The 20,309-nt window shown below is 35.4% G+C and overlaps 1 protein-coding gene across 1 annotated transcript in view; it reads left to right on the top strand.

The window, feature by feature from the left end:
- The window catches only part of GLCCI1 (glucocorticoid induced 1), a 103,301-nt gene that overhangs the window by 57,708 nt on the left and 25,284 nt on the right, over positions 1 to 20,309 (top strand). Inside the window, exon 4 of the mRNA XM_032874326.1 lies at positions 18,855 to 18,968. Within this exon, the coding sequence (XP_032730217.1) occupies positions 18,855 to 18,968 (114 nt within the window). The remainder of the gene's footprint in view (positions 1 to 18,854; positions 18,969 to 20,309) is intronic.

The following is a 20,309-nucleotide window of genomic DNA, read 5'->3' as shown; positions in this document are numbered from 1 at the left end:
AAACAGCTAATTCAGTGCTCTGGAAATCAACCAAACAAATGGAGACTTTATTCACGAAAAACACTGAACTCAAGGTATAAAAACAACACAGATTTGTGGTGTTATCTGGTGCTACACCTCATCCCTTCTACCTTATCCCCAGCTTTGTTGGTGTGGCATTTCAACCAAGATGGGGCAAGCCTTGAAAACTGGAATCTTTGTAGCCCTTGCTGGAGAGAGAGCACTTGATAGGAAGTGTTGTACACTAAAATAGTAACCAGGAGGACCAGTGACTTCTCTAGTCTAAGGTATGGTCCAGTTTGTGGCAAGTAACAGACTCATGAAGTAGCAGGATTTTATGGAGAGCTCTAGAAGATAAGATAGTCTTGGGGGATTGAAAAGCTTATGACATATCCCAGGTTGACTGGAGGCTGGAGATATGCACAGCAGAAAATAAATAAGCCACCCATGCATCACTGGTCAATGGAAACTAGGAAATATGTTGAGAGGAGATTCAAGCAGGCCTAGTGGTAATAAAATCTGGGGTCATCTTGTGAAAGGTTAAGACTTTGAATGCACTCTTCATTCTACATAAAAATCCCATCCTGGGAGTGGAAGCCTTACTGGATTGAGATAATTGAATAAAATCTGTGATCAGTCCTTAGTCAAAAACTAAGGTGAACACTGGAGACCAGCTTGAAAGATCTTAAAAAGAAAAATGGGGTCAGGGGGAATGGAGTAGAGAAATCAGTGGCCACACAGTGCAAGGGAAACAGACTTTTAGTTCATCAAGAAGCTAAAACTCAAACTGATAAGACAACCACCACCCTCAAGGAAAATTAGAATCTAGAGTTGCTATAATGTATTATTTAAAATGTCCAATGTCTAATGAAAAATTTAGAGATATGCAAAGAAACAAGAAAGTACGACCTATACTTTAAAAAAGAAAATCACTAGAAATTGTATCTAAGTGTCTCCATATGTTGGATTTAGCAGACAAAAACATTAAAGCAGCAATTAGAAGTATGTTAAAACAAAAAGAGAAAACCGTAGTTAAAGCAATAAAGTGAAGTAGGGTGATAGTGACTCAATGAATAAGGAATTTCCACAAAGAGATAATTATTATAAAAAAGAAACAAAAACTCTAGAGTTAAAAAGTATAGTAACTAAGTTTACTCAATGGGCTCAGTAGCAGATTTGACATGGCAAAAAATGAGTGAATTGAATATAGGTCAATATAATTTATACTCCTTGAAGAATAGAGAGAAAAAGATTGAAGAAAAGTCCACAGAGCCTCGGAAGCCTGTGAGAAAACCTTAAGTAGATACACATATACATAATGGGAGATCCAAGAGAGGAGAGAGCGAGAGGAATTAAAAAATATATGAAGAAATGATGACAGAAATCTTTCCAGATTTAATGTAAAACTATCTGTAGATTCAAGCTCCACAAACCCCAAGTTGGAAAACACAAAGAGGACCTACATAGACACATCATAGTTAAACTATTGAAAGCCAGAGTAAAAGAGAAAATCTTAAAAGCTGGAAGGACAAAAAATGACTTATTAACATATAGGGAACTGAACTAATAATTACCTTTAATGGCTGACTTCCCATCAGAAACAGTTGAGACCTTACATCTTGACACATTCAAAATGTAGAAAGGAAAGAAAAAATGTCAACCAAGTATTCAATATCCAGAAGAACTGGTCTTCGAATTAAAGGTAAATTATTTTCAGATAAACAAAGATTGTGAGAATTTCCTGCTGCTAGATGGTCTTATAATAAATACCAAAGGAAATTTTTCAGGCTGAAAGGAAATGACTCTAGATGTTAATTCAAATCTGTAAGAAGAACTTAAAGAGTATTGAGTATGATAAATGTTTGGGTAAATATGAAAGAGTCTGTAGATATATAGTTCTCACTTTCCACATTTAAAATACATGTATAATCATATAGAGCAATAACTATAATATTGTTATATTGGGTTTATGACATATATACATGAAATGTACATATGGCAAAGTACAAAAGAGGGACAAAGAAATGGACAAGTACTAGAGTATAGTTTGTTTTATTGGAATTATTATTTTGAAGTAATGTAAGTAAGTAAGTAAGATGCAAATTATAATCCCTAGAACAGTTGTTAAGAAACTAACTCTGAGGGGCACCTGGGTGGCTCAGTGGGTTAAAGCCTCTGCCTTCGGCTCAGGTCATGATCCCAGGGTACTAGGATCAAGCCCCACGTTGGGCTCTCTGCTCTGCAGGGGGCCTGCTTCCTCCTCTCTCTCTCTGCCTGCCTCTCTGCCTACTTGTGATCTCTCTCTGTCAAATAAATAAATAAAATCTTAAAAAAAAAAAAGAAAGAAACTAACTCTGAAAAAATAGAAAGTAAAAAATATAGAGGGATTAAAATGGTACACTATAAGTATTTATCACAAAAGAAAGCAATAAAGGAGGAACAGAGGATAGAAAAATGTATGACATAAATAGAAAATAATTAAAGCGGCAAAAGTAAATCCAACCATATATGAATTACATTAAATATGAATGGACTAAACATTCTCCTCAAGAGGCAGAGACTGTCAAAACTGGATAAAAACACAACACTATATATTGTCAGCTATATATTGTCTGTAAGAAGCACACCTAATGATAAGAAAGCTTAACTGACACAATAGACTTTAAGACAAGAAGTGTTATTGAAGACAGACATTTTGTAATGATAAAAAGGTCAGTACACCAGGAAGATATAATAATCATAAATTGTGTATACATCTAACAATGGTCCCCAAATTCATGAAGTGAAACTATGAAAGGAGAAATAAGGTTTCTACAGTAATAATTGGAGATTTCAATACCCCATTCTCAATACTTGATAGAGCAACTAACTAGACACAAAATAAGCAAGAAGATAGAAGATTTCAACATTATCAATCAACTTGACCTAATTGACAAATATAGAAAATTCCACCTAGTGACTTCATTCTTTTCAAACATATGGGAAACCTTCTTTAGGTCATATAGATCATATGTTTGGCCATAAAACAAGTCTCACTAGAGTGCAAAAGATGAAATCATGTAACAGAAATCTGAAAAAGCCCCAAATAGTTGTCAATTAAAAACACAAGGGAAATTTTTAAGTATTTAATGAATGAAAACAAAATCTTAGAATTTGTGTGTGCAGATAAGGCAGTGCTTTGTGGAAAATTTATACTTAAAATGCATATATAAGAAAAAAGAGAAAACTCTTAAATCAGTCCTAAGTTTCCAGCTTAAGAAACTGGAAAAATAAGAGGAAACAAGGCCAAAAGAAAGCAGAGGAAGGAATTAATAAAACATACAGCAGAAACCAACAGAACAGAAAAATGTTAGAGAAGAATCAGTGAAACTAAAAGTTGGTTCTTTGGAAAGATCAACAAAGTTGACAAAACTTTAGCTAGACTGACCAAAAAAAAAAAAAAGACACATATTACCAAAATCAGCCATGAAAGGGGTGAAATTACTACCAACCTCACAGAAAGTAGTATAAAGGAATATTATGATCAATTTTATGTTATCACTGTAGAAACTAAAGTTAAATAGCTGACTTCTTAGAAAGGCAAGTTATTAGAGACAAATTGTAAAAACTAATTTAAGAACAGATAGAAATAGACTTCTAATAAGTAAAGAAATGGAATAGGAATTAAAAATCTTCCCACAATGAAAATCCCAGGATCAAATTTGTTAAATTCTATCAAATATTCAAAGACGTAATATTAATTCTTCACAAACTCTTTCAGAAAATAGGAAAGAAGGAAAACTTCCCAGTTTACTTTGTCAGGCCAATTTAATTGACTTCAAAGCCAGGACAAAGACATCTCAAGAAAATAAAATGGCAGATCAATATCTCTCTTGAATAAAGAAGCAAAAAACCTTACCAGAATATTAGCAAACCAAAGCTAGCCACATATGAAAAGGATTATATACCTTGAGCAAGTTGGATTTGTTCCAGAAATGTAAGGGTGGTTTAAGATCCAAAATTCAATTAATGTAATACACTATATTAATAAAATAAAGAACAGAACCATATAATCATCTCAGTAGAGGCGGAGAAAACATTTGCCAAACTCCTAACACCCATTCAAAATAAAAATCTCTCAACAAACCAAAAAAGAAAAAAGAACTTTCTCTGCCTGATAAAGGGCATTTATGAAAAAAACAAAAACCTACAGATCACATCCTATTCTTTTTTTTTTTTTTCAAGATTTTATTTATTTATTTGACAGAGATCACAAGCAGGCAGAGAGAGAGGGGGAAACAGGCTCCCCACTGAGCAGAGAGCCTGATGCAGGGCTCGATCCCAGGGCCCCAAGATCACGACCTGAGCCAAAGCCAGAGGCTTACGCACTGAGCCACCCAGGCACCCCTATTCTTTTTTTTTTTTTAAGCAGTCTCCGCACCCAACATGGGGTTTCAACTCATAACTCTGAGATCAAGAGTTGCATGCTCTGCTGACTGAGCCAGCTAAGTGCCCCATCATAGTCATATTCATTCGGTTCAATGGTGAAAACCAGAATGTTTTCTTCCTAAGATCAGGAGCAAGGCAATGCCATCCACTGTCACCTTGTCACTACTTCTACTGGTATTACAGAGGAGAGTCTAGTCAGTACAGTCGGGCAAGAAAAATAAAGACATCCATATTGTAAAAGAAATGGTAAAACTTCTTAATACCCACCACCAGAGCACCCTGGGTGTGGTGTATAAATAATGAATCTTAGAACACTGAAAAAAATAAAATAAATTTTTTTAAAAAAAGGTAAAACTACTCTTATTTACAGAAAACATGTAGAAACTATATTTAGACTGCTAGGAAATATGCAGATACACAGACAATACTAAAACTAGTAAACGTGTTCTACAAGATTGCAAGGGTACAAGATCAGCATACAGAAATCAGTTATATTTCTAGATCCTAGATAGGAATAGTCCAAAAAATAAGAAAATAATTTATTATAGTTGTGTCAAAAAGATGAAAATACTTGGGAATAAATTTAACAAAAGCAATGTAAGTTTTGTACACTAAAGACAACAAAACATTGCTGGAAAAAATTAAAAATTTAAATAAATGAAAGACTTACTTTGTTCATGAATTGAAAGACTCAATATTAAGATGGTAATTCTCCCCAAATTGATTCATTGAAATCCCTTTTAAAATTCCATATTTTTTGGTTTTGGTAGAAATTGACAGGCTAATCTTAAAATTTATGTGGAAATGCAAAAGACTTAGAGTGGTCAAAAGAATTTATTTTTGAAGATTGATTTATTTATTTTAAAGAAAGCATTGGGAGGGAGAGAGGGAGAGAAGTGGGTTCCCTGCAGAGTGCAAAGCCCAGATGCAGGGCTCAGTCTCATGAACCTGAGATCACAATCAGAGCCAAAATCAAGGGCCAGATGCGCAAATGACTGAGCTACCCAGGCACCCCCAAAATATTTTTGAAAACAAATTTAGAATATTTAAATCACACAATTTCAGTATTTATTATAGATCTACATTAGTAAAGTCAGCAGAAGAAAGACACATAAATAAGTAGATCAGAATTGTGAATCCAGAAATAAACCTTTATATTTGTGGTCAGTTGATTTTTCACAAAGGTACTGACAGAGTTCAGTAGGAAAGCACAGTGTTTCCAACAATTGGTGCTGGGATAATTATATTCCATGTGTAAGGAAAAACAAAAAAAAAACAAGTCCTTGACTGTCACATTGAAAAAAACTAACTCAAAAGGAATCATAGTTCTAAATATAGGCTTTAAAACTATGAAACTTATAGAAGACCTTGTATTAATCAGCAAGGCATTTTTAGATTGCAACACCAAGAATAAAGCCATAAAACAAACAATAATAATAATAACAAATTCATTAAATTGAACATTATACTTCAAAAGACACCACTAAGGGAATGAAACCACGAGAGACTGGACTCTGAGAAACAAACTGAGGGTTTTGGAGGGGAGGGGGTGAGGGGTTGGGTGAGGCTGGTGGTGGGTATTATGGAGGACACGTATTGCATGGAGCACTGGGTGTGGTGCATAAACAATGAATTTTGGAACACTGAAAAAAAAAATTTAAAAAAAGACAAGTTTCAGACTGGAGGAAATATTAACAAATCCTATATCTAAAAGGGCTTATATCCCGAATATATAAAGAACTCTTAAGATCATTAATAGGAAGACAAGCCAACTTAAAAATGGATAAGACAATTGGATAGAAATATTTCATCAAAGATCTATGCATGGATGGCAGATGACCACATGAAAAAGTGTTCAACATCATTAGTCAATTGGCAAATGCAAAGTTAAACCATAAAATACACCTACACACTCAATACAATGACTAATTTAAAAGATCAACACTGCCAAGTATTGGCAAGGATAAAGAGAATCTGGAGTCCTCACGTGTTCTTGGGAACATAAAATGGTACAGCCACTTTGGAAAACAGTTTGTCAGTTTCTTTTACAGTTAATCAGAAACTTAGCATATAACCCAGCAATTCAGTTCCCTAGAAATCTGTCTAAGAAAGGTGAGAACACCTGTCTAGATTGAGGCATGTACACAAAATGTTTATAGCTGAGTCCACATATGCATGGATTGGTAAATGGAGAGACAAAATGTGGTGTATTCATGCAATAACATACTATTCAGCAACGAAAAAGTAAAAATACACTGAATATCAACAATGTTACAACATGAATGAACCTCAAATATGTCATACTAAGTCAAGAGTCAGCAAATTTTTTCTGTAAAAGACCAGATAGTAAACATTTTAGGCTTTGTGGGCCATATATTCTCTGTTGCAACTGTTCGACTCTGCTGCTATAGTATGAAAGCAGCCATAGGCAATATGGGATGTTCCATATATTTTTTTTACAATAACACATGGCGAACTGGATTTGTCCTTTAGATTATGGCTTGCCAATCGCCGCTAAGTGTAAGAAGTGAGATGACTAAGACTACATATTATATTGGTCCATTTAATTTTGAAATGCCAGAAAAGGCAAATTTATAGGAGGGGGAGAAAGCCCACTTGTGGTTGCATGTGGCTGGGAGTGGGGCTGAAGGAATGCTGCAAAAGACTCAAGGCAAATTTGGGGGGTGATGAAAAGTTGTAAAAAGTTATAAAAGTGTAATGTGATTATTGTCATACAACTCTAAATAGTGATTAAAACTTACTGAATTTTTACCCTTATAGTTCAGGGAATGTAAATGATATCTCAGTAAAGATGAAAAAGAAAAAAATAGATGTAAAAGACTGGTGGGTTTTTCGTGGTATACCTTGAAGATACTAAGTGCCATGTGATGTAAAACTGAGGCTAGCAAACAATAAGAACACATTGGTAAAGACAAAAAGTGAAAAGAAGAATAGTTACAATAGATAACAGAACTGGAATTTGAGAAAATTATGAAAAGACAAAACTATTATTGAAAGCCATATTTTTAAAAATTGCCTACTAAAATTGTGTTATTTAAAAAAATAACTTGACCTAATTCCTTGAAATAGGATCAAAGTCAAAAGTACCGCATGTCGTTTCTTCCTGAGTCACATACATACTCTCCCCCCTCACGATAATGTGAATCAGGATTTCAGATTAAAATGTCAGTGAAAGCACCTGTATAATCTGTCTCCACTTTGCTCCAAGTTTATGAGAATGTGATGTGAAAATTTTTCAAAGAAATAAGTAACTAGGGGCACCTGGGTGGCTCAGTGGGTTAAAGCCTCTGCCTTCGGCTCAGGTCATGATCCCAGGGTCCTGGGATCCAGCCCCGCATCAGGCTCTCTGCTCAGCAGGGAGCCTGCTTCCTCCTCTCTCCGCCTGCCTCTCTGCCTACTTGTGATCTCTGTCAAATAAATAAATAAAATCTTAAAAAAAAAAAAGAAGAAATAAGTAACTATATTCTAGTTACATTTAAGACAAAACCCCTGCAGACCATGAGTAGACAGGAAACCCTTAGTAATGAGGGGGTATTGATGCTATCTGGCTCACAGAAACCTGGGTCATGTGGGCCAGGGCTTAAAAAGTGGGTTTTTAAGCCAAACTTAAGAGAGTATAGGTTGCTAGACATTTTAAGAATGCCAAATGTGTCTTGAAAATGGTAGGAGATTGGAACTGGGCTGTCTGCATAAAGCAGGGAACTGGGACCATGTTTCTAGGCCATAAAACTAGACCTGAAATAACTCCACCTGACACTGTTGGTGTTTTCCTGTGGGCCAAAGAAGCAGCTATGCAAAAATGGAAATGGTATCCATATGTTGTGTGTGCATGTGGCATCTGGAATAGAGCTCTACCCATGTGGAACCAAAGCCCCAGTCTTTCTAATTTAAGACCTGCTCCGGAGTTGTGCAACTCCAGAGGGATAGTCTGAGCCACCATGAAACAACATGGCAGGAAAGAACTCACAAAGGATAAGACTTCCACATAAGGTGTGTTTGCAGGCAAGTATTTTAGGACATGTATGGAAATCTGTTACCACAAGAGACAGCAGATACATCAAATGGGATCATTTACATCCAAGGAAATAGGAATAAGAACACAATATCAAAAAAGCCCTTAAACATAAAAATGCTTAAGAATTTCAAATGAAAAAGTAATTGGCAATAAGCAAAGGAATAAGAAGAGGCAGAAAAAGACTGATGACAAATCTTATAAGTAACAAAAATTGATGAAATTGAAAATAACAAACTCTTTGGTAGATTAAATTCACATAACAGAAGACTGAATTAGTGAGTCAGAACTCTCAACTGAGGCTTGTCAGTCTGGAGGAGCGAATCTTCTAGACTATAGAACAAAAAGATAAGGAGGTTGAAAACATGAAAGAGATGTTAAGAAACATGGAAAACAGACCGAGTTAGGGGTTCCAGGAGGTAAGAATATTCTGTAAGCATCATGGAAGAGAACCTTTTTAAAGGTTGAAAGTTTGCTATATTTGAAGAGCAATTGGAAAAGCCCACTAGTTTCAAGAGGATAAATAGGACAAAGGAAAACTGCCTGCCTTAAGTATAGTGTAATGGATTGTGATCAAGGACATACACTCACACACTTCTTGCAGTAAGGGAAAAAAAGCAGGTTACCTACAGCAGAAATGGCAGATTATCAATACATTTATCAGAAATTATGATTGATAACATGTACGTGAAGTTGTGGGTTGTGTTCATGTTAAGGAAACTAATCCAAGTGAAGCATGTTCCTTTATAAAAATGCTAATTTTCCTCCTTTGAGTTATGTTCCCTGGAGGGTTGTAAACCCAACTAAGCAAATGTGCAAATGCACTTTTCCACTTGTTAGAAATGTGGCTCCTGCTTACAAAACACAATTTAAAGTTCATTTATAAAGCATAAGTAGAGTTTAAGGAGTCTGTAACTAAATGCTAAGAGTTTAATTAACATGACTTTTTATGGTACTTCATTTGTATGTTTAGTAGAGTAAAAGAGAAGAAAGGGAAATCTTGAAAATAATGTTAGCATATATCATCAGCATTTGGTGGCACTGCATTTGTTCATGGAAGAATATCAGATCAGTAAGTCTGTATATCCAATAGTGTATGAAGGATCTAGAATTTCCAAAGAAACAATAGGTAAAATCTACTTCGTAAAGAACTTAATTACACATTAGGAAAAACAACCAAGATCTTAAGGAATAATCACAAAGGACTTTATGTAAATCCCAGTGTCCTTATTGAGGGAGAGAAGTTTGTCTCTTGCCCATAGTGCAAAACTAGAATCTGATCACTGTTACAACCCTGTCGTCCCTTTGAGCGAGCATGCTTTCTAGTTTCTTAAAATAGTCCAATTCCAGCTGCTTTTATGGTTCTAGCTACTCCCCCTGTCCTATCTGGGGCCTTACTGTGGTTGGGGGACTTCTCTCTGAAGTGATCAGGGAACCTCCCCTTCTGTTACTTCTTCTTCTTCTTCTTCTTCTTCTTCTTCTTCTTTTTTTTTTTTTTTTAAAGATTTTATTTATTTATTTGACAGAGATCACAAGCAGTCAGAGAGGCAGGCAGAGAGAGAGGCGGGGGAGAAGCAGGCTCCTTGCTAAGCAGAGAGCCTGATGTGAGACTCAATCCAGGACCCTGGGATCATGACCCGAGCCGAAGGCAGCAGCCCAACTGACTGAGCCACCCAGGTGCCCTCCCTTCTGTTTCTTGCTTACCTCTTTCCTCACTCTATAGCTGCCATTTCTGACTCCTCCGGAGTTAGAGCTTAGGGGAGAAAGGGGGAGGTAGGAGGAATAGAAATGTGACTCCTTGACTGGTTTATATATAAGATGCCTTTACATCCCTTGGGCTTGACAGGTTTTTAAAACTGACTTTCTTTGGTAGAGTAATTTCATGGAGTATCTGGAGATCCCTTGTTGCTATACATCTGTTCCCTACTGTTCAGTCTTTCTGGGTTTGTAATTCCCTTACTCCGTCCTTAGCCTCTATATTCATAGAAATAACATTCAGTTTCTCAGCGGCTGAGTCAGTTCACTGTTCAAGGCAGCCCTCATTTAGAACCAAAGACAACTTTGCACAGCTCTTCACTCAGATTTCCTAAATGGATCCTGGTAAACTCTCATACATTTTTTTTCTTTTTTTTTTTTCTTTTCTTTTCTCCTCTTCTTCTTCTTCTTCTTCTTCTTCTTCTTCTTCTTCTTCTTCTTCTTCTTCTTCTTCTTCTGCTCTGGTTAATGTCTAGGAGTTTAGGCTGATTCTAATGCAACTGTATATCTCTATCATCCTTGTTCAACATTTTCAGTATCTAGAGTAGAAGTCAGATACCCATCCATCGTGTCCTCTTATCTGTAGGGAACATAAATCCATCTTTCCAAGTTGTTTCATTGAAACTTCTTTCTCTTCATTTGAGAAGTATTTCCTCTGAGGTCTTGGATTTTACTTTTTCCTACTTACAGTGTAATAAATTAGCCTTTTACTCTTTCATGGATGCTGGCAGAAGGCATGAAATGCCTGTATTAGAGACAATGGACTTTGTTATTTCCAGCATAGCAAGTATCAAGACTATCAAGTTTGCCTTGTTTCTCCTGAATCAAGTCCCATGGGGTGATGGGGAGAGCCCAAATGGATTCAAACACATATAGTAGGTCACATTACAGGAGAGAAATACAGAGCATGGGGGAATCCACTGTTTTTATAGTAAGCAGTTAGCAAACCTGCTCTTTATCCCAGGGGTAACAGTCCAAGAAAACATAAATAATACTGTTGTGTTGTTGTTTTGATTTTTTTTTTTTTAACGATCTCGGATTTTGATAGAAATTGAAAGGTGGGTTTGCCATTCTTAAGTCCTTCAGGAGAAATAAAGAAAAAGCATGGGTTGTTTCATTATCTCACCAGTAAGCTTTTCTTTCATTAGTAGGATAGTTTTTCTTAGATGGAACCATCTGGAGCAGTAACTGAAATGATAAGGGGTATTTCTCACATCTGATCAAACTGTGATAAAAACATATTACTGATGGGGTCTTTCTTTTTTAAATAAGCAAAATAGAAGTGTCTGTATATACCTTCTGCCCTAACATTTTGTTAATTTTTGTTATTAAAAATTTTTATCATAATATACCAGGGGGAAATAATTGCAACAATATTTTCTCTGGACCTAAAAGACAACAGTCTGCAGAATTTTGAGTATCCCTTTGAACTCAAGGGAATTATATGATAAATTTTTTAAAAAATACAAGTATTTATCCAGTAAAGTCTCTGTCTATACCCATATTAAATTGAATTAGAAAGATGTTTTAAAATCTTTTCAATATTTAAAATTTGCTCCAATAAGAATTTTTAAGGTCATACAAACTGCTTGTCAAAAAAATAGACACCGATCAGTAGGTTAGTATGTTAACGGCTTCATCAAATTTTTGTTCATCTTTATTTCAGTTTCACATCTTGCAGTATCTTCAACATTAAGAAAGGAAGTTACTTTGCAAGTGGTTGAGATTATGAGCTAATACACAGTGACTGGTAATTACTTGCAGTTGAACATTAACATAGAATTACTTCCAGACGCATTGGTAGGTAATAGAAAGAGGTTATAAATTAAAGGCTAGAGGACTGGGTCTGCCACTTACTAGCTGAGTTACCTTACATCAGTTACTTTATTTTTGAGAATGTGTCCTCATCTATAAAGTAAATATAATAATATGGGATCAAGCAGGTTTATGAACTAAATGTTTTTTTAAATGTTAATCTGGTGTTATTTACATGGCTCTGTTGACAAATATGCTTTATTGGTGGCTGTAAATATAATTCTGTATTAAGACTTATATGTATAAAAGTCCCAAAGCTAGCTGTATCTGTGAGGATGAGTTTGTATGTGGGAGTATCTCTATTACGGGGTTAGCGGGTTTGTGTGCGTCTGCACATGCAGACTAAGGCATGTCTGTGGGCATGCAAGGGTCGATGTGCACACTGGTGACCTATCTGTGTTTGTTCTTTATGGATGTTTGTGCATGCATATACCTGTGTTCATTTCATGGGGCTGAATGAATAACAGTTTTTTAGGGTTCACCTATTGGCGCTTTAAAAAAAAAACAGGAAAATAACTCAAATTATTCATATTTATGGAAAGATTATAAGAAGTTTTAGATTTTTATTTTTGATGTTAGATTAGGCACTATTGCATGTTAAATTTCTTTGAACACTGACAGGGATAAATTTGTTTTTAGACTGCAGAACCTTTGTTTTGAGACTTGATCTTTATAAACACTAAAGTTTGTCACATATCCCTTTTGTTCGTATAAAAGGGAATGGCAGCTTGAAGTTCATGACTTCTCAAACTGTATGTACAGAAAAAATGCTGGGTTATTATCTTTTATAGTTGTTTTGGGGTTTTCTTTTTTGTTAGTTTAGCTGTTGTCACATTTTTCTAGGGTTTTGTTGTCTCCTGTAAGTTATTAACTTGTTTCTTTAGGCAGTACAGAATAATGGTTAGGAGAGCAAACTCTGGAATTCTACTTCCTAAGTTCAAATATTTGTTTCACCACTTAACTGTGTGACTTTCAGTAAGCTTTTTAACCTTCTGTCTCAGTTTTCCTTGCCTATAAAATGGGGATGATAACAGTACCTATTTCATATGCTTTTATTTAAAAATGAATGAGATAATTTACATAAAAATTTACAGAAAAGCAAGTGGCATAGTGCCTCCTTCCTTATTTTAAAACTAGCTCTCTTCTCATTTTTTTCTTCTCCTCCCGAAGTCCCAGGCCCCTGCTTCCTTTCCTCCTGCTAGCTTTTAGTCCTTTGGACTTAAGATTTCTCATTTCCCTGACCTACTCTGGAGTAGAATTCATTGTTGAGAAATCTTTCCCTTTCAGTGTCTGAGGCAAAGGTACTCAACCAGTCTTTTGAGGCTGAATTTTGTTTTATTTTGTTTTTAAATTTCAGCAATAGTGGGGAAAACTAACAGGACAGAAATACCAAATGAATAGGGATGATGTTAATTAGGTTTACAAAAATTTACAATAAAATGTATTCCTAGTTCTCAGATTTTAAGTGGGGCCAGTCTCGGATTTTTCTTCATCTAGTTTCACAAATGTTTTAGTCAGTTCTTTGTGTTTATGCTAATTCTTCTCTCTACACTTACTATTTCTTCTTTGTGACCCAGGGTCACTTATTCCCTGGCTTTTTTAAACTTTGGAGCTCATGTGCTTGAAATCCCTTTCATGTTTAAAGAGCTTCCTCTCTCCTTCCCTCTCAATATTTTTTTCTTTCAGCTTCATTGAGCTATAATTGACCTATAACTTTGTGTAGGTTTAAGGTATAGAGTGTACTGATTTGATAGATGGATATACTTACCACCATAAGCTTAGTTAACACATCTGTCACCTCACATAATTATAGTTGTTTTGTGTGTAGTGAGAACTTTTAAGATCTATTCCCCTAGCAACTTTCAAATTGCTGTACGGTGTTGTTAACTATAGTCACCATGCTGTATGTTCTATTCCAGAACGTATGCTCATAACTGGCAGATTGTATCCTTTGACCACTGTTGCCCATTTCCTATCCCCCATCCCATCTTTGGCGACCTGCTCTTTGTTTCTATGAATTTTTTTTGAGGTTCACATATAAGTGAGATCAAACTGTATTTTTCATTGGCTGATTTTTATTTTACTTAGCAGAATACCCTCAAGGTCCATACTTAATTTTTTTCCTAAGGTTACAGAGTAGCTAATGGAATATTTAGAAACACAAAGTCAGATAGATATATCTATAGTTTAACTTAAAAAATCGAGTCAGTAAAACTTAAATGTTCCCTTTGTAAATGAGGTTGTGTGGGCATTTCAGCATAGTGACTGGGGTGGGTAGATGCCCTAAAGTGAGGACTTCTGTGCAACGTGATGGAATGTGGGCCTACAGAGGCTGTCTTGGGCAGAGCTTCAGAGCTGTGGATGAGGCAGGATGGGTTGTGTATATGTATGTGTATGTGTATGCCCCTACCTCCCAGAGACAACTTTGTGTCTACTTTCTACTGGTTCTAAAGTCAACTCTGCACTGGATTCAGATGGCTGTGGGCTCTTGAGCATCAAAGGAAAAAGAGAAGGGAAATTCTAGGCAAAACTATGGAAGATGAGAGCGTTGGCCATTGCTATGTAGGCCTGCTCCTCTTCTGAATGTGCTTGTAACCAGTGCTTGTAACCAGCACTTTGTTCTGAAGCAAAGGACGACTTAGGGCGTCTTGCTTTCATGTTACATAGTTCTTGACAAAATTTATAATCTGAGTATATATGATTAGAAAGATGGGCTCCCTTTTATCCTAATCTCTGCTGAATCGAAAACAGTGTAGCTATATAATATTTCAGAAATGAACAGTATTATGTGAAAACTGTAAGGTTGCATAGTTGAACTGGGTATTCCAGGCAAAGTAAGGTGTATACTGTGATGGGTGCTTTTTGTTTTCAGGGTTTTGTTAAAGGCTGTTAAGAACAAAAACTTTTCTGGCTTACTTTGATGTTTCTACGCCTTAAAAAAATAGAGTGATTAGAATTGATCAGTTCTCAACTTATTTTAGTTTGTTTATTCTTGAAGATTATTTTTAAAAATTGAAAAATTATAAATTGCCTTGATTAATCTCTAGGGATTATGGGCTCTTCTGTACAAGCTCTTGCCAATTTTGAAACAACACTGAAACATCATTAGTATTCAGAAAATATTATTTTATACCCTCTATCCTAATTAAATGACTTGTACAACTTGAAATCCTGTTTATTTTTTATCATAGAAAATAATCTATCTTGATTTACAGTGATTACCTACTAATTTTGATTCCTGTTCTCATGAAAATTAATGCTCTCCAGGAGAAAATTATGTCATTTCAACAGAGCAGGGAACACAAAGATTAACATATATAATCTTATTTGTATATATTTGCAAATATATATGTATGAGAGGTCCATTAGCTACTAAAGAGCTTTAAAAAACTGAAGGAATCTTAAAAAAAAAAAACACCTAAAAAACAGAAAACAAGTGAAGGAATCTAAGGATCTTAATATAAAAGAAAGGACATAGGGATGTCTGGGTGGTTGAGTTTGTTAAGCCACTGCCTTTGGCTCAGGTCTTGATAAGCTGCTGCCATCAGCTCAGGTCCTGATCCCAGGGTCCTTATCAGGCTCTCTGCCTCTGCCTACCATTCTGCCTGCTTGTGCTCTCTCTTTCTCTCTCTCACAAATAAATAAATAAAATCTAGGAAAAAAAAAGAAAGGACATAAACCATTCTATTGTTTAGGTGCTTTGTTTTCTTCCATGCTATTTGTCTTCTATTGGCCATATGTGAAAAATGATTTTTTCTAGCAACCTATATACTTTAACTCTTGAGCATTTGTAGGTTTTAGTAGCAACTGTCTATTTTGCTTCTTATTGCCATGGTTATCCAAGGTAAGTATTTAGCTGATGTTAAAATACAGTGTATTTTTGCTTTAGGTCCTTGAGGAAATCAGTTTATTTTGCAGACTTTACTTTTTGTTTATACTTGACCTAAGTAGGTAAATATAAAACTGGGCTCACTATAAGTATTCAAGGAATAACTGTTAGTTGATTACTGTCATCCTTCCTACAAAGAAAATAATGCCAATATTAAATAACCTCCCCAAATTGCTAATTATTCCCTTATAAAATGCTCAGGAATATTTTACTCCTGGTCTGGCTATTTAAAGCAGATTATACATCATCTAAAATATATGAGTTTTTTTGAGTTCCAGCCACGTTGGTGTTTAGTATAAATTGTTTCTGTTTGAAATGTACCTTCTGGCAATACTTATGTTCCAGTTTTGAGCTTATATTTAATTTTGAAAAAAAATGTATTCTGCCACAATAAATTCTAAGGAAGATGTCCTACAGTGCTGTGGAGACATGATAGAATCCTTTGTCTGCTAAATGTTGCCATCGTAGGCTATACACAGTTGGAGATGGGTCTGGTGGTTGCATTTCTGTAACCTCAAACACTCTGGACCAACGATTCCCAAATGCTGATGCATAGGGAGATGCATACACAGAACCACAAAAATCGGTCTGGGACAGGCACAGGGTTCTGTGTTGGTCAGGACTTAAGAGTTTGGTGGGGGTGGGGGTGGTTTGTTGTTCTGTTTTGTTTTATTTTTAGTTTTTAGTTTTAGTTTCCTGGATGATTCTAAGAGACTTTGTGTGGGGGCCATTGCTCCAAACCAAAAGTGGGCACAGTTTTCAATTCAGCAGACCCTTATCACATGCCAGGCACTGCATCATTTGATTGCGTATGTGATCTTGGGGTTTTTTTTTAATTATTTTTTCATCATGATAACTATATTCTAATTCCCATCCCCTGTTTTCCCCATCCCCTGCCCTCCTCCCAGACTCCTTTAAGAGTCTGTTTCCTGGTTTATCTTTCTCTCTTTTTTCCTTTGTTTCTTTTGTTTCTTAAATTCCACATATGGGTGAGATCATATGGTATTTGTCTTTCTCTGACTAACTTATTTTGCTCAGCAGTATATTCTCTAGCTCCATCCATTTTGGTGCAGATGGCAAGATTTCATTCTTTTCTATGGCTGAGTAATATTCCAGTGTGTTTATATATCACATCTTCTTTATCAATTCATCTATCAGGCCCTTGGGCTGCTCCATAGTTTCGCTATTGTAGCTACTGCTACTATAAACATAGGGTGCATATATCCCTTTGAATTGTTGTTGTATATTTTTTTTTTGGTAAATATGCAGTAGTTTAATGAATTCCAAGCCATATTGCAATAATGACTTTTCTTTTAAACCTGGGAGTATTAACGTTCGGTTGAGGAGAATACACTCCTAAGTTATATTTATTTTTAGAACTTGTAATTATAGCCAGTGTCCATCAACAGATGAATGGATAAAGTAGATGTAGTATATATCTGTGTGTATATATCTCCACCATAATGTTATTCGGCCATGAAGAAGAAGGATATCCTGCCATTTATAACAACAAGAATCAATCTTGAAGGCATTAGGCTAAGTGAAATAAGTGAGAAAGAGAAAGACAAATATTATATCATATCACTTATATGTGGGTTCAAGAAATGTTGAACTCATAGAAATGGTAGAGTGGTAGGGCACCTGGGTGGCTCAGTGGGTTCAAGCCTCTGCCTTCGGCTCAGGTCATGATCCCAGGATCCTGGGATCGAGCCCCGCATTGGGAAGCAGGGAGCCTGCTTCCCCTCTCTCTCTCTCTGCCTGCCTCTCTGCCTACTTGTGATCTCTGTCTGTCAAATAAATCTTTAAAAAAAAAAAAAAAGAAAAGAAACAGTAGAGTGGTGATAGCTACCAGAAGCTGGAGGGTAGAGGAAATTGGGGTTGTTCAAAAGATTCACACTTCCAGTTATAAGATGTGTAAGTTCTAGGGATCTAATGTATAGCATTTTGATTATACTTAATAATATGGTATTGTATATGTAAAAGCTGCTGAAAGAGTAAATCTCGACTGTTCTCACCACAAAAAAAGAAACGTTAATTATGGGATGGGTAGAGGTATTAACTAATGTTATGGTGGCATCGTTTTGCAAATAGACAGGTATCAGATCAACATATTGGATACCTTTAAACTTCCACAATACTTTATGTCAAAATTATATCTCAGTAGAGCTGGAAAGTAAAAGTTGAGTGACTATGAGGAATATATAGTAAGATATTCAATGCTAGTAAGTTGCTAATGCTAAACACTTTGATTTTCCTCACTACCAAAAGATTTACAATTTTGAAGTGTTTAGTAATTAATAAGGTAGGTGCATTTTGTTTATATAAGATGGGAACTTGGAAACTAGTGTGGTCTCTGTATTAATATTGGCTTTGACTTTCAATTGGCATGTGAAATACTGCTTTTTTGCTTTAGAAAAAGTGTTTAAAGAAGAAGATATTCTTGGTGTACAAAGGTACAATCTGAAATAATGTGGAGAAATTTAGTCTATATCTTTACCAGAACACCATTTAAATTGTACAAATGAAGCATTTATAGCCTATTTTAGACAATAAATTTAGTTGACATGTTAGTTTCAGTTGGACAACATAGTTATTCAACATTTATATACATTATGAAATGATTACCACCACAAGTCTAGTTATCTTCTGTCACCAAACATAGTTATTACAATATTATTGACTGTATTCCCTATGCTGTACTTTACATCCCTGTGACTTACTTATTGTTTAACTGGTAGTCTGTACCTCTTATTTTCAACAGTTTTAATCATAGGAACTTGGAAGAGTAAATCTTTGCAGTGAAATATTATCTCTTCTTGAAACCTGTGAGGAAGAAATGATTTATTAGTATCCGAAAATTAAAATAAGAAATATTTAAAAACTGATATTCACTTTTGTTCTCATCTTATTTCTCCTCCCCTCTCCCCAAAACAGATTGCCAAACTGAGGCAGCAACTACAACGTAGTAAACAGAGTAGCCGGCACAGTAAGGAGAAAGATCGTCAGTCACCTCTTCATGGCAACCATATAACAATCAATCACACTCAGGTAGGCTAATTTCTTGTCCACATGTGAATAATTCCTTTTAAAGGGTTCATTGTAAAGGGGGGGGATCCATTATTTTAGGATTAAAAAATTAATAATATAAATCCCTAGCTCTACTAAATTATTACTAGTAGTTAAACTGTTGCAAGATGTTTTTTTGCCCCTCCATATATACAGTTTTCTTTTAATAATAGACATAACAAAGTGTAGTCGACTCAAGGATGACTGAAACTAAAATCCTAGCTTATTCACTTATTACGGAACTATGGGCGTTATCTCATTTAATCTTCCTGATAGTACTTTAAGTCATCTATATCTCTTTATATATATTTACCCCTAGTTTACGTAGGAAGATATTGAGGATTAGAGTTCTGTTGAGGGTCTCCCCCCCCATCCCATCCTCCCAGGAACATGTACTTCCAATGGAATAAGTTTGGGAAATGCTATTCTAGACCAGATTCAAAATATTGATATAAATTTTAGTAAATCAAATAGAGTAGTATAGAAAAAGAAACCCAAGTAGTGAATCAAAGCAGATCTAATCAGGGTGTTTCAGAAACACAAGGATGACTCAGCATTAAGAAAGTTGTTAGTTTGGTTAATTGCATCAGAAGGTCAAAGTAGATGCTGAACAACACTTGATAAAAACTCAGTATTCCTATGTGACAAAATCTTAGTAACTAAAAATAGGACACTTCCTATGTGACTAACTGCAAGTGTAGTGAGATCCTAACAATAAAATATTGGAAGCATTTCTGTTAAAATAAAAATCAAGTCATAGATGCCCATAATTATTGATATTACTTGCTAGTGGTTTAGAAGCTCTGGGCAGAGCAGTAAGAAAAAGAAATAGTTTTCGTTATCTGTAAATGATATGATTATATTTAGAAAATCAAAGTGAATGAACTAAACCATTGAAACCAACGGAGAGTTAATACCAAATGTTGGTGAGGATGTGGACCGACTAGAACAGACCTTTGTTGCTAATGGGAACACAAAATGGTACCACCACTTTGGAAAACAGTTTGGCATTTTTCTTAAAAAGTTAAATACTTATATACTGATCATAGAGCCCCCAAATTCCACTCTTTGTTATCTAGCCGCAAGAAATAAAAACATATGTCCATACTAAGACTTTTACATCAGTGTTCATGAAGGCATTATTTATAAGAGTCAAAAAATGGAAACAAGTATTAACTGGTGAATGGGTAAAACATTTCATAACATCCATGCAGTACCACTCAACAGTAGAAAAGAAGGAACTATTGATTCAGGAACATGGTTGAATCTCAAACATCATGCTGAGTGAAAGAAGTCAGAAGCAGAAGACTACATACTGTATGA

Source organism: Lontra canadensis, unplaced genomic scaffold (assembly GCF_010015895.1).
Source record: "Lontra canadensis isolate GAN:19392208 unplaced genomic scaffold, GSC_riverotter_1.0 scaffold2, whole genome shotgun sequence".
Lineage (NCBI taxonomy): Eukaryota > Metazoa > Chordata > Mammalia > Carnivora > Mustelidae > Lontra > Lontra canadensis.
This window is presented reverse-complemented; position numbering and strand designations above follow the sequence as displayed.